Source organism: Pyxicephalus adspersus, chromosome 4 (genome assembly GCF_032062135.1).
Source record: "Pyxicephalus adspersus chromosome 4, UCB_Pads_2.0, whole genome shotgun sequence".
Taxonomy (NCBI): Eukaryota; Metazoa; Chordata; class Amphibia; order Anura; family Pyxicephalidae; genus Pyxicephalus; species Pyxicephalus adspersus.
In genome coordinates, this window is record NC_092861.1 from 79,031,048 (window position 1) to 79,043,400 (window position 12,353).

At 35.1% G+C, this 12,353-nt stretch overlaps 1 protein-coding gene across 1 annotated transcript in view; it reads left to right on the plus strand.

Annotated features, from left to right (window-relative positions):
• SOBP (sine oculis binding protein homolog) overlaps positions 1-12,353 on the plus strand; it is a 91,674-nt gene that overhangs the window by 11,766 nt on the left and 67,555 nt on the right. The window contains exon 2 of the mRNA XM_072408723.1: positions 11,725-11,863. Coding sequence (XP_072264824.1) covers positions 11,725-11,863 — 139 coding nt within the window. The remainder of the gene's footprint in view (positions 1-11,724; positions 11,864-12,353) is intronic.

Below are 12,353 nucleotides of genomic sequence, written 5' to 3' on the forward strand. Positions count from 1 at the left end.
AGAATATGTCCCTGAGCAGTTCCTAATGTAGACTTTGCATTAATGGTCCACATGGTACATCAGGTCCCCTCCCCATACAGAATCATATTAAAGAATGAAATTATTCCTACCTCCTTTCAGACTTTTGCACTGGAGTGTAATGCCACAATTCTTTTAGAGAGTTTTGGGAAATTCTTCAATATCTCAGTTCTCACAGGATGACACTCCAGCAAAGTTTTTTGCTTTTCCAGAATTTTAGTGGGAATCTCAGCTAGGACACTATCTGCAAGGAGTTTGTATGTTGCCCTAGTTTTTGTGTGGGTTTCCACTGGGCATTCTTTTTTTCTCCCCACATCCCAAAAACATTCAGTTGGATTAATTGGCTTCCCATCAAAATTGGCCTTAGACTGTCTTAATGATATATGACCAGGTAGGGACATTGGACTGTGAGCCCCTTTGAGGGGCAGTTAGTGTTATCATTCTTTATGGTGTCTTTCTTCAATGCCTTATAATGCCATGAATCACGTAGACACAAACTAGGTAAAGCTAAACAAGGGAGTAAACATTTATTTAGCGTAGGTAAGCCTGCAAAATTCTAATAATAAGAGGGAACATTCAGAGTCTTGTATAACCTAATTGACAGTTGTCTTAAAGGTATTTGATACAAGACTTATTTATAATACCTATAGCCTCTGAATTAGACTGCCATTGCTTTTTGTATGACCAGTTGGACAACTATGATTTATTGTAGAACAGTGTCAGGTGTACATTGTTACCTTAGTTTAAGAACACATAAAGTAAGAATCAACAAAGCTATTTTAATGCCTGTATTAAAAAAATGATTTTTCCCTATCAAAATACATGTTGTTTTGGTTACAGCCCACTGTGCAAAATCCTCTGACTCTCACAATTTATACATTACCACTTCTGCTGTGTTTAAATATTTTAGGTATCACTCAATGCATTTTGTAAAATGTGTGTACTCAGAAGAGAACAGTGTTGAATCATTTGAGACTGGAAAATGAATGAGCGCTTGGATAGTGGAGAATTGCTCTTTATTAGTGATGACAGGTTATATTTTAAACATTAGCTTCTCAGAAAAACTGTTCTCTTCCTGAGGTTATGCATCTCTCACAAATTAGCTTGTGAAATGTATTGTCAGTTCCAATTAAACAGCAGTTATTTTAAAGAATTCATTCACATACATAAATACAAATAAAGCAAGTACTAGAAATTATGTCATAGCTGTAAGTTTTCTTCCCAATATAATTTGTGAGGAAAGAAAATTTGTATGATCCTATTTAATTATTATCATCACTGCATTATACACAAGTGGTCTGTCAAACATGGAATAGCTGGATCATTTGGTTTCTGCTTCAACCAGACTGGAACGATTCCAAATGTTACAATGAAGTCTAGTTTATTTTTCTTTTTTTTTTTGGAGATCTGTTTACTCCAAATTAATGCAAAAACTTCTATTTAGGTGACCCTGACAACAATTATGATGCTATTTGAAGAGTTTACATTTAAACCAAGGTGGTGGTACTAGTGGTGGTGGTAACTAGTGCCTGAGCATGCCTGCAGCAGCCTCCGAAGCTTTGCTGTTACAGCCAAAGCCTAGATTGCTTTCACAAGCAATTAACACTTAGTGGCAGGAGCTTTGCTCACCTAACATCAGTTAGTTTTATAACCTGCCACTATCTCCTGACCACCACTTTTTCCTATTGGCACATAACAATGTTTGACTGCCTTACCGGCAAGAGATTGCACAGCAGCTTTATTAAATAAATTATTGTAGGTAGAGGCCACATACATTTAGGATTATATGACACATATTATTCTCATACTTGATAAAGAATCAGTGAATAAAAAATTTGGTAGACTTTGGCTCCTACCTTTATTTATCACCCTGTACTATAGGTGAATTGTCACCAACATTTTCTGGATGTCTGTACACCCCAGATTTTAAAGAATATTCATCATCCAGAACATTTTTAGGAAGTATATAGTATATATACATCCAGTATATATCCACATGTTTTTTAGGAGTGCATGCATGCAAGTATTATGTAGCATGTATAGGTTTTTACTATCACAGGACTCCATCTGAATGTCCATCTACTGTTCTTCCTGGACATGATGTTGTGCATGTTAACAATGTCAGACACATATCTCTGCTTACAAATGTCTGCACCTCTGCTGCAGCCACTCTTGACTAGCTACACAAATACAATGTTGCAGACCTGTCATGGGGAAAATAGGGACCTATTCACATCCAAGGTGGAAAACTGACAAACTGCTGCTGTCCACCTGGGACTGCTGCAAACCACACCACAGGTAACCACATTTGCACATGGCTGCAGTTACAGCCACAGTTACAGCTAGTATTCCAACAGCAATGGTTACTGTAACTATACAGTAACTATTTCATATGACACTTCATTCATATCTGCAGCGTGGGAATCTAAATACTTAAGGTTATGTTTCTCTAGGTCATACACACTTGTCATTCAGAAGTAGAACTGTGAACATTTAGACCAGCATGTAAAACATTTAATTCAAACATCTATAGCTGGCCATCTCAAATGTCCAGTTCATGCTTGAGGTATTAGTCAACATTAGCTAACATGCTTAATAAGGAAGGACAAATAAGAGGATATTTAGTACAACATTTTCTGCTCTATCACACTTTGATTCTGATTTTTGAAGCAGGACCAAATATGACTCCATTCAAGATGTATTGGATAGAAGTGAAGAGGTATTAGAACCTTGGTTCGTAACAGAATTTTAAATAAGAACGTGTCAACATAAGCAATTACAGCAACATAAATCTGATAGAGGATATAATCCTTGTCAATTCTTTGTTAAAGAAAAGATTGTATTGCTTTTTAGGTTTCCTCTTGGGTTACCTTACTTTCTGTCTTGACAACTCAACAAGAACATAAGGAGGTATATTAAAAACAATACTTTAAAGCTCATCTACAACAAAGCATTCTTAATATAAATGCTATTTCCCCACACTTTGGACTAACATTAACCTTTTCTCATAACGTTCATTCTTCTTAGTGTAAAAGAATGTGACTTCTTCTAAGGCTCTTCTACTTTCTAAACCATGGCCTGTGATTGGAGAGGAGAGGAACTTCTTCTTGTCAGTTCTGTGCCATAGCTGCTGCTGCAAGGCAGTGTGTGTGTGTGGGTGAAGCTTTGGGCAACATTGGTATTGTGACATTTACCTTTTTGACATCAAGGTCTCCTAACTCCTTCCAGGAGCAGATCTAGTGTTATCTTAGCAGGATCTGTCTGCTGTATAAGGATGCCATTTACAAGAACTGGTTTTTATTCAGCAGGCTGCATTAGCATGGTGGTATCTCTCACCACTGGCTTGATGGTGATACCCTATAAAGCATTAGGGGGCATGTTTCTGATGACTAGGACAGAGGAAGTAAATGTGTAATGCTAGGCAGTATCAGGACACAGCTGGGAGCAGAAGTGAAACACATGAAAACACCTTTATATTGAACTGCACCGGTATCCTGCATCTAAGGCAAAAGGTTCTCATGGGGTTTTAAATGGTTTCATTCAACAAATATGTATTTCTATCAGCATCAATAAATGCTTGTATGCAGCATTTTAAAGTAAGGCTTTTCATTTTAAAGTTTTGTTCCAGAAAAGGTCTTATTTTGCTTGCCATGTATTTTCCTGTGGTTATACTGTATTTGTAAAAAGGTTTGGTGTACGGGGCCACACAAGAAGGATGTATCCGACTAATTCACTACAAACAGAAAATAACAGCTCTTTTCATTTAATAAAATGTAACTTTATTTAAAGTGCAACTAAAGGAAAAACCTGCAGTTTTGGATGAATTTTCTTAATTGAATTAATCAAATATGGTCATTTAACCTACACTTGATTTGTATAGCTATACTTACTAAGTAAAAGGTGTGAGTGAGAAAACACACCCTTTAGTTCAGGGATGCCCACACTTTTTTGGCTTGCAAGCTACTTTTAAAATGACCAAGTCAAAATGATCTACCAACAAAAAAAATGCTAAACATATATTTTCTTATATATATAACAAGTATGACACAGAAATAACTGAAGCTAATGATCCATTGAATGGCAGAACATTGCACAGACATTGCACTACAAGATTATTGTGACAGGAAAGCTACAGTTCACCTGTCATAGGTAAATGACGTGCTGCACAAGAAAAAAGAACTGCTATTCTGTACAAAGGTATCTCCTACCTGTTACACAAGCCTTCTCACACAAGCACCGTGTGTTGTGTGAAGAAAGACTTTCTGAGAATCCCTATAGGCGTACAGAAGGGAGGGGTAAGGCAGGGCTCCGCAATCGACTCGCGTTGCCTTTGCAATCGACCAGTAGATCGCACTTGACGTGTTGGGCACCCCTGCTTTAGATTTTTCACATAACTGATTAAGTACTAATATTACTGTTTGAAATCTATCAAACATTTTTTCCAATCATTCCCTATGCAGTGGACAACTGACTCATAGTAATGTCAACTGGACTAAGGGCACTGAAGGTGTATTAAAATGGTGCCCTAAAAAGCAGCTTCGGCTGTATTATTTACTCTTTCTCCAGCATTGTTCTCTGCAGTAATTTCTTTTTGTCACTAGATGTTCTCAAGCCAAAGTAATTAAATTGGAAAAGCTGCAGACGTGCAGGGCATCATGGAACCACCCCCTTAGTAGGAGTCATTGTATTGCCTTACACTAATATGCAACAGTGCAGAAAGTGGCTATGATGTCTTCACATGACTCATTGCATTACAGATGTTCCTTGCTTAAAGACTAGGTTCTGTTCCTGCAACCTGGTTGTTAAGTGAATTGGTCTTTAAGCGAGGAACATAGGAAAGTGACTATTTCACTGACAGTCTGCAGACTGGGGATCATGCATAAATGTGGAGGAGGAAGACAGCTAGAGTCTGGAAAACTGAAGAGGAGACAATGTACTCTTCCAAGGAGCTGGTCGTAAGTGAGGGCAGTTAGTAAACAAGTAAGTCACTAAACAAGGATTACATGTATTGAGGACCATTCACTCTCCAAAAAGGTCTGAAAATGAAGAGCAATATGACCATTATGAGACCAACTGGAAGACAGAAAAAGTAAGTATAAAATTGTATATACTCATTGCATTATTGAGGACCATTCACTTCCAAGAAGATCTGAAAAAATGAGGACATTGCTCATCATGTGACCAGCTGGAGGACATCAAGAAAGAAAAACATAAGATAAAACGAGGGAGTGGTTTAGTGGTAAAATGCCAGGAACTGGTTGAGGGGATCCAGAGGTATAAATTAACCAGGTTACCAGAAAGAGAGCAGGAAGGACCATAACAGCTTTAAAATGCTTATATATAGCCCAGAAAGCAAGTGGATCCCAAGACCATGCAAATCACATAATAACCAATATTTTTGTCGGTAATTTAGTGAACATATGCATTTCAAAATGCATCTTTTACAAAGTCTGTTAAAAATATTTAGAGTAGTTGTTTTTTTTAACCACACACATGCTAAATAAGGATTTAGCTCAATAACTGCTCAGTCAACAAACAATAAAAGACAGTAGTCTGCAAAATATTTAGGTAAAAGCAGGATCAGTCCAGCTAATCGATTACAATGGGAAACCAGAAGAAGACAAATAAAATACTTACTGTAAATCTTGATGTTTTAAAACTTATCAATAACCTATATAAACAATAAAATTATTGGGCCTGATTTATCAAAGCTCTCCAAAGTTTGAGAGGATACAATTTCATCTGCTGGGTGATCCAGCAAACCTGGAATGAAGCTGGTTGAGGATTCAAAACATTTGCTAACAAATAGCAAATAACTTTTAGGAAATCAATTTCAGGTTTGCTTGATCACCCAGCTTTACTGATGAAAGTGTATCCTCTCCAGCCTTAGATATCTTTAATAAATCAGGCCCATTGCGTAGGACATTAGGGGCCCATAGAGTTGCCCAGTCATTGGAATGCATATGCATTCAAAAAGCTAGAGTTGTTAAGGTAGTCTGTGTTTGGCTGGCTGAAAAGCAGCTTCTGACATTCTGTGACAGAGACAACACTGAATATATTGAGTCTGTCATCAGTTCTGGATAACAAATGTGGTCAAGTTGGAGAGGGACTGCTACCTGTAAGGATTAAGTTGATAGTATATAGGTATAGGTATATCACCTGTAGGATGGCCATGTTCAAGAATATTCCATAATTTCAAAGGAAATGAAGAGGAACCTTAGGGCATTTTCCCCCTGCATAAACAAGCAACAAAAAAATGTTACCTCTTCATAGTAAGGATAGACTTTCCATGTTTCTATCTCTGCTTTATCAGGAAATAAACATATTGCCCAAATTATCAATGCATCCAGTTGAAGCACTAATATTTGTTGCTGATATACTAGTTTTCCATTAATGATTAGACTGTTGAATTTTTCTGTAGATCTTGTCTTGTAATGTATTAATTTTACTTTATGTGCTTGACCCTTGCAAAGCAAAGGGGCATCCCTATCAGTTTCACTTGCCATACTTTTCTTTTCCCTACCTTCCCCTCTGCTTTGTTTGGCCACTGGAAAGGGAAGTCCTGGGTAAGCTACAAGGGAGCACACATGGGGCCCAATACTGCCCCTCCTTACCCTCATTTAATTGTGCTAGGTGCCTAAAGGTGCGTACACACTTCCAATTTTTATCGTTCCAATCGAACGACGAACGATCGATTGGGCAAAAAATCGTTCGTAAAAAAGTGCTATACGATCGTTCATATATATCGTGCAGGAACGTTCGTCGTTCGTTTTCCGACGATAATAATTGGAAGTGTGTACGTAGCTTTAGTGGCCAATCACCAATTATCAGCCATGCCATCTGGGAGAAACTGAAATAGTTAAACTACCTAGTAGTTTGGGTATTTCTTCTTGTTTCTGAGAGGTAGTAAAGGAAATTCAAGTATATGCAGCTAAAACCAAATGCAGTTAAGGAAAGGTATTGGTTTGTTTCAAATAGGCAAATCAGAGGTTATTTACAATATGTGTTTTCACAGTTTGCTTGCAAATAACTTGGCAGGCATGAAGAAAAAATTTTTGTTTATGATGTTTTATTTAATTTCATTCCAGTTACAGTATGTACACTTTAAACTTATCTATATATATATATATATATATATATATATATATATATAAATTAATTCATGTATCCTTCATAAATGCTGCAAGAGCAAAAAAATGATTATTAGAAAGATCAAAGTACCAAAGTACTGGTAGTTGGAAATCTGTACTTATACTTAAATGTATAATTTACCATCGGGTAGAAAAAAAATGTAACCACATTGAAATTTTCTACTTATTTGTTCATTCTGACCAAAATGTTAATAATCTTACCATTATCTTTTTGCCAGAAAAGTATTTGAGAGTTATCAAACAATGGTTACCACAAAACATTAGATATACAGAAGCACTGCCAACCAAAATGACTTGGATCGCTCTGCGTGTAACTGTGCTTGAAATTCCAAGACAGCTTTACAAGCTTTTTATTTCCATTCCATTTTGAATGGTGAATTCTAATTTGTACCTAAATACACAGCAAAGAGTTGACTGTAAATGAAAAAAAATCAGATTTCCTCTGCAATATACACTGCAAACTTTAACCATTTTGAAGTTTGATCTTGCATATAGTTTGTTACACCCAGTGATTATGTATATATATATATATATATATATATATATACAGTATATATATTTGTATATTTTATATGTTCTCTGAAGGGTCTTTCTTGTTCTACAAATGACTCAGAAGATCCCCCTATGCCTTTTCCCCAAGACAAGGATGTGTCAGCAAGGTATACTCATACTACCAGGGGCATGCTCAGAAAACTGAGAAACAGAAAAGAAAAATTGTGAACCATTTAATGGACAGGCTTATTTTGGTAGAATCTTTTCTCATTTATAAATGTTGAATTTTAAATACTTGTTTACAATCTTTTGTCAATGAACTTAATTTGTTTTGTATAAAACACATTTTTTAAAATAAACGTCAAATTTTAAGGATCACCCTTTTAATGCAATCATACAGCTTTAAATTGATATGCAAAAGAAAAATTAATGTCACTATAATGAAATAGACAACTTTACTGAGATCAGCAGTTAATTACAGTAGAATGTTTGTACATGGTAAATTTCTTGATCCACATAAACTGTTTAAAACTGCAAAATCTTTTATTTCTATTTGAACAGGAGCACAGTTTAACTCATATAATCTGTAATTCTTAATTGACCCAGGACAGTAGAAAACCATTAATTTTTTATAATGTCCAACACGAGTTGCCAACCTTGTAAGCCTAGATTTCAGGTTAAGACGGAGTCTGATCTCTCCTGGTACTAAGCCCTGATACCTTGATACTGCCCACTTATGTCTCTGACTTTTAACATTTGAATGCTTTGGAGCTAACTTACTGCAAGGAGAAGATTTGGCTTAAACTAAACTTGGAAACCTAGGATTTTTTTGTTTTGCCTGGGAGAAAGGAATGGATTTTGGGATTGCAGGCATCTCACTTCAAGCACTTTTGTTGAAAATTGTATAGTCTATTGTCAGCTTAAAAAAGTAGGAGAACATTTTCATGGGTGTGGTTTATACAAATGTGTGCCCATTTCTTCATTCCCAAAAAATGATAATCCAAAATCATTAGCATTTACACAATATCTATGTAATATGTTTGTGCATAGAAACGCTTTCATAGTTAGACTACCAGTTTTGTGGAGAATCTAAGGAACATAAGAAACACCCAATCTATAACACATCATCACTTTATTCTTCTAATAATGGCATCCCAATGGTGCCCAGTGGAGTAGGATTATGTTCATGTTGCTCTTTCTTTTAATGGAGGAGAACGCACTTAAGAAGACACCACGTATTAGTAACAGAGAAGATCTATTTTGTAACATAGCATGATCACATGGCAGCCTCTTTTACAACATACATAATTGTATTTTTGTTTTCTCCACAGCAGACACCTTTAGATATTGGTTTGTCTAAAACGGGGTAATTGGTACTCTGCCACTTTACTTTGGCACATTTGAGTATTCTAATATTCTGATTTTGACCAGAAAAAATGATGTTGTTTTACTACGAATTTGAACTTGACTTTTTAGTAGTTACATTAAGCAGGGAAACTAGAAAAGGCTGGCAGCATGATAAAAAAAATTACTTTTGATTTGTGCCTACTCTAAGTCACTATTTAAATATAACTCAGTAAAAAGCATGTTAAGCATCTAAATAAAAAAAAAGTTGAAAAATCATTTTGTGCTTATGATTTTTCTGTTTGGTCATCACAATCTAACAAGGTATTCAAGTAAACTGAACCATAATAATACTTACATTCCTACTAAATAAATATTTAAATACTTATATATTCCTAACAAACAGTAAATAAGCAAGCCCTCACTGACCGCTGCAGGCACTGTGCAGTAATTCATCCTCAAATTTTGCAATAGAATTAGTGAAGTCATTGAAGTCTGGTTATAGCACTCTGATCCTAACTTCTCTTCTGCACCTGCTTTGTGTTTACATTATAGATTAGAAGATTTATGAGCTTCCAATGTACTTTTGGGAAGATCTTCCCAAGGGTACACAGACCCTGTAAAACTTAAATTGAATTCAATAAGTTAAAGTTATTGAAATGTAAATTACAATATTTTCTGCTATACATTGAATCTCTCCATGGGATCTACAGCAACAGATGGCATTAGGGCCATTTTTAACGTGTATCTAATCCCAAAAATAAAAATTTAAAAAATTGCAGTTTATCAGTTGATGAGATTTTCATTTTTTTACCTTGTGATTTGGCCAATAATACAATTTCTTTCTTAGAGTAACAATATTCGTTCACTGTACTGAATCTTCAGAGGAGGAACATTTTTTTCTCTACACTACTCACATCTGATTGACTCTCACTCTCACTACAAATATTTCTCCTTTTATTGCCAGAAAATTGGTGGACCTGTTTTGTAGTTCACAGAAGGGATCTGGACAGAGGTAATAATAGTGCTAGGGATTTCATTTTAATGCACATTAAGTTACCAGATCACTAAATTTACGGCAATATAAATATGTATGTTTCTGCATTAAAAAGAAAAATAAAGCATCTTAGACTGTAAACTCTTCTGGACCCCGCCTCCTCCTGTATCATTGTTTGTATTTGTCTGTATTTATTGTTCAGCACTGCATAAAATGTTGGTGCTTTATAAATGCTGTTGTTAATAATATGTATACTACTACTAATAAAAGCATAATAATAAAAGCATCCACCATATCTAAACACTGGTAATATGCAACATATCAAATTTTTTCTTGGGTTTCCATACACTCCAAATTGTAACTGCACCTACAGTTCCACTTAAAAACATGCATCAGAGCAGCATGATTTGTAAATGGGATTTTTGGTATTCAGGATGGATTTAAAAGAAAATTCCTAAGACAAAATACATATTTCTGTCATCCATAGCTGTAAAACGTAAAAGAGAACTTGGTGATTGAATTGGAACTTTACTACAAGGGAAAGACTTGACTGTGTGTCTAGACATATCTCTGAGTTTTTTAAATAGCCGGTGTAAGGCACACTGCTCAAAATACAGTGTAACGTGCTGCAAACTATAGAAATAATTTTTATAATGTTTTAGGATTATTTACTTGGTAAATCAAATACATATGTGGTTAAAATATTTATAGCTCTCCTAGGAGTTTATCAAACACTAAGCCCGAGTTAAACATATTGTGTGATGAAAGATTGCATTACATAAGAAAAGCTGAATTCTAAAAACGGCAACAAATATTTTGACAGACCCCTGAAAAGCATCTTTCTGTGTGGCGCTCTGTAAGTTCTATTGATTAAAGCACATTTTTACATAAAAGTATTTATTTTTTCATTTTGTCTAGGTGATTTAAATGTGGATTTCCTGATGAGCCGCATAGATTTATTTTTAAACTGTGGAGACCACCACATGGTCGAGACATTTCTCTTTATAGGCCAGTGTTTTTGTTCAGCTCTAGGAAATCAATATGGATTGCATCCAAGAATCACTCTCCTGGCCCAATTGGAATCTGCAGTGTCTTTTAATCACTGACATTGCAGATTTCTAGTGGGTGACCTTGTCAGCCATCTTTGATTATATGGCTGTGATGGAATCCAAAAGTATTTCCAAACTGTAATAAATGTGTAAACGATAATGTATTCTAAAATGTTTTGTGTTAATGTATTACAAAAAACAGCAATACATCCAAAGAACCTGGTGGCTGCAGTTTTATCATGTTTTATAACAGTGATACAATGCATGAGATAACAGATACTCTTCTAGGTTGAATCCTGTATCAGTCTTTTGTAGTAGTTTTGAAATTTGAAAAAATGGTAAACTCCCCAAAAGTACTTTTCACTTCAGCGCTTACCTTTTTTTATACTGATCCTGTTCCATTGAGAAAGTCTAATGAATCCAAAGCTGCTTCCCTATTTCTGGGTTCTATGTTGCCCAGCCTCACCCAACACCTAAAAGAGTTATGTCTCTGTCTTAAATAAATTTCTAGACATCAGAAATGTTAACCATCAGCCAGCATTAGTGGTACATCAATGCTGTGTATGCAGACACTGTGCCGGATAAATTTAAAAAAATGTAATTCATTTCATTTTTCATTTAGGAACAAAATATAAAACAATAACAATAAAAATACTTTTTTATTCTTTTACAGAACTTTGCTGAAAATACCATGAATGAACTTCTTGGTTGGTATGGCTATGACAAGGTGGAGCTAAAAGATGGCGAAGACATTGAGTTTAGGAACTATCAACCAGATAGGGAAGGCCGGCAACATATTTCTGTTCTCAAAGGTAATAGTAATTTGTGAAGTTTATATATATTTGTGTTACTGATCATTTAAAAAAGAGATACTTTAAGGAAACACATAATATATATCCATGTTTAGAATTTATGAAAACCTAGTTGAACTGAGACTAAACAGGACATGAACTTCATTTTTTTGCCTTGCTCTGGATCAATTATGCATAAATAGTTCTATATGGAATACACATGTTTGTGGTATATTTATTTCCCTAATGGTTGAACTTGATGAACTTGAGTCTTGTTTTCAATCCAACTATGTATCTATGTAAGAATGAGAATGTTTATAGATTACTACATGCATGTGGCATTTTACAAGTGAACAATATTTTAGCATATTTCCTTTAAAAGTCTTGTTTGTCAACTTATAATAACATGAAATATTACTGTTTTTCTTGTTTTACCATTGCTTCTATGTGTATTTATATGTACATTTGGTTAACTTGCAGTAGGTCACCACAGATATAATAAAGTAGACTA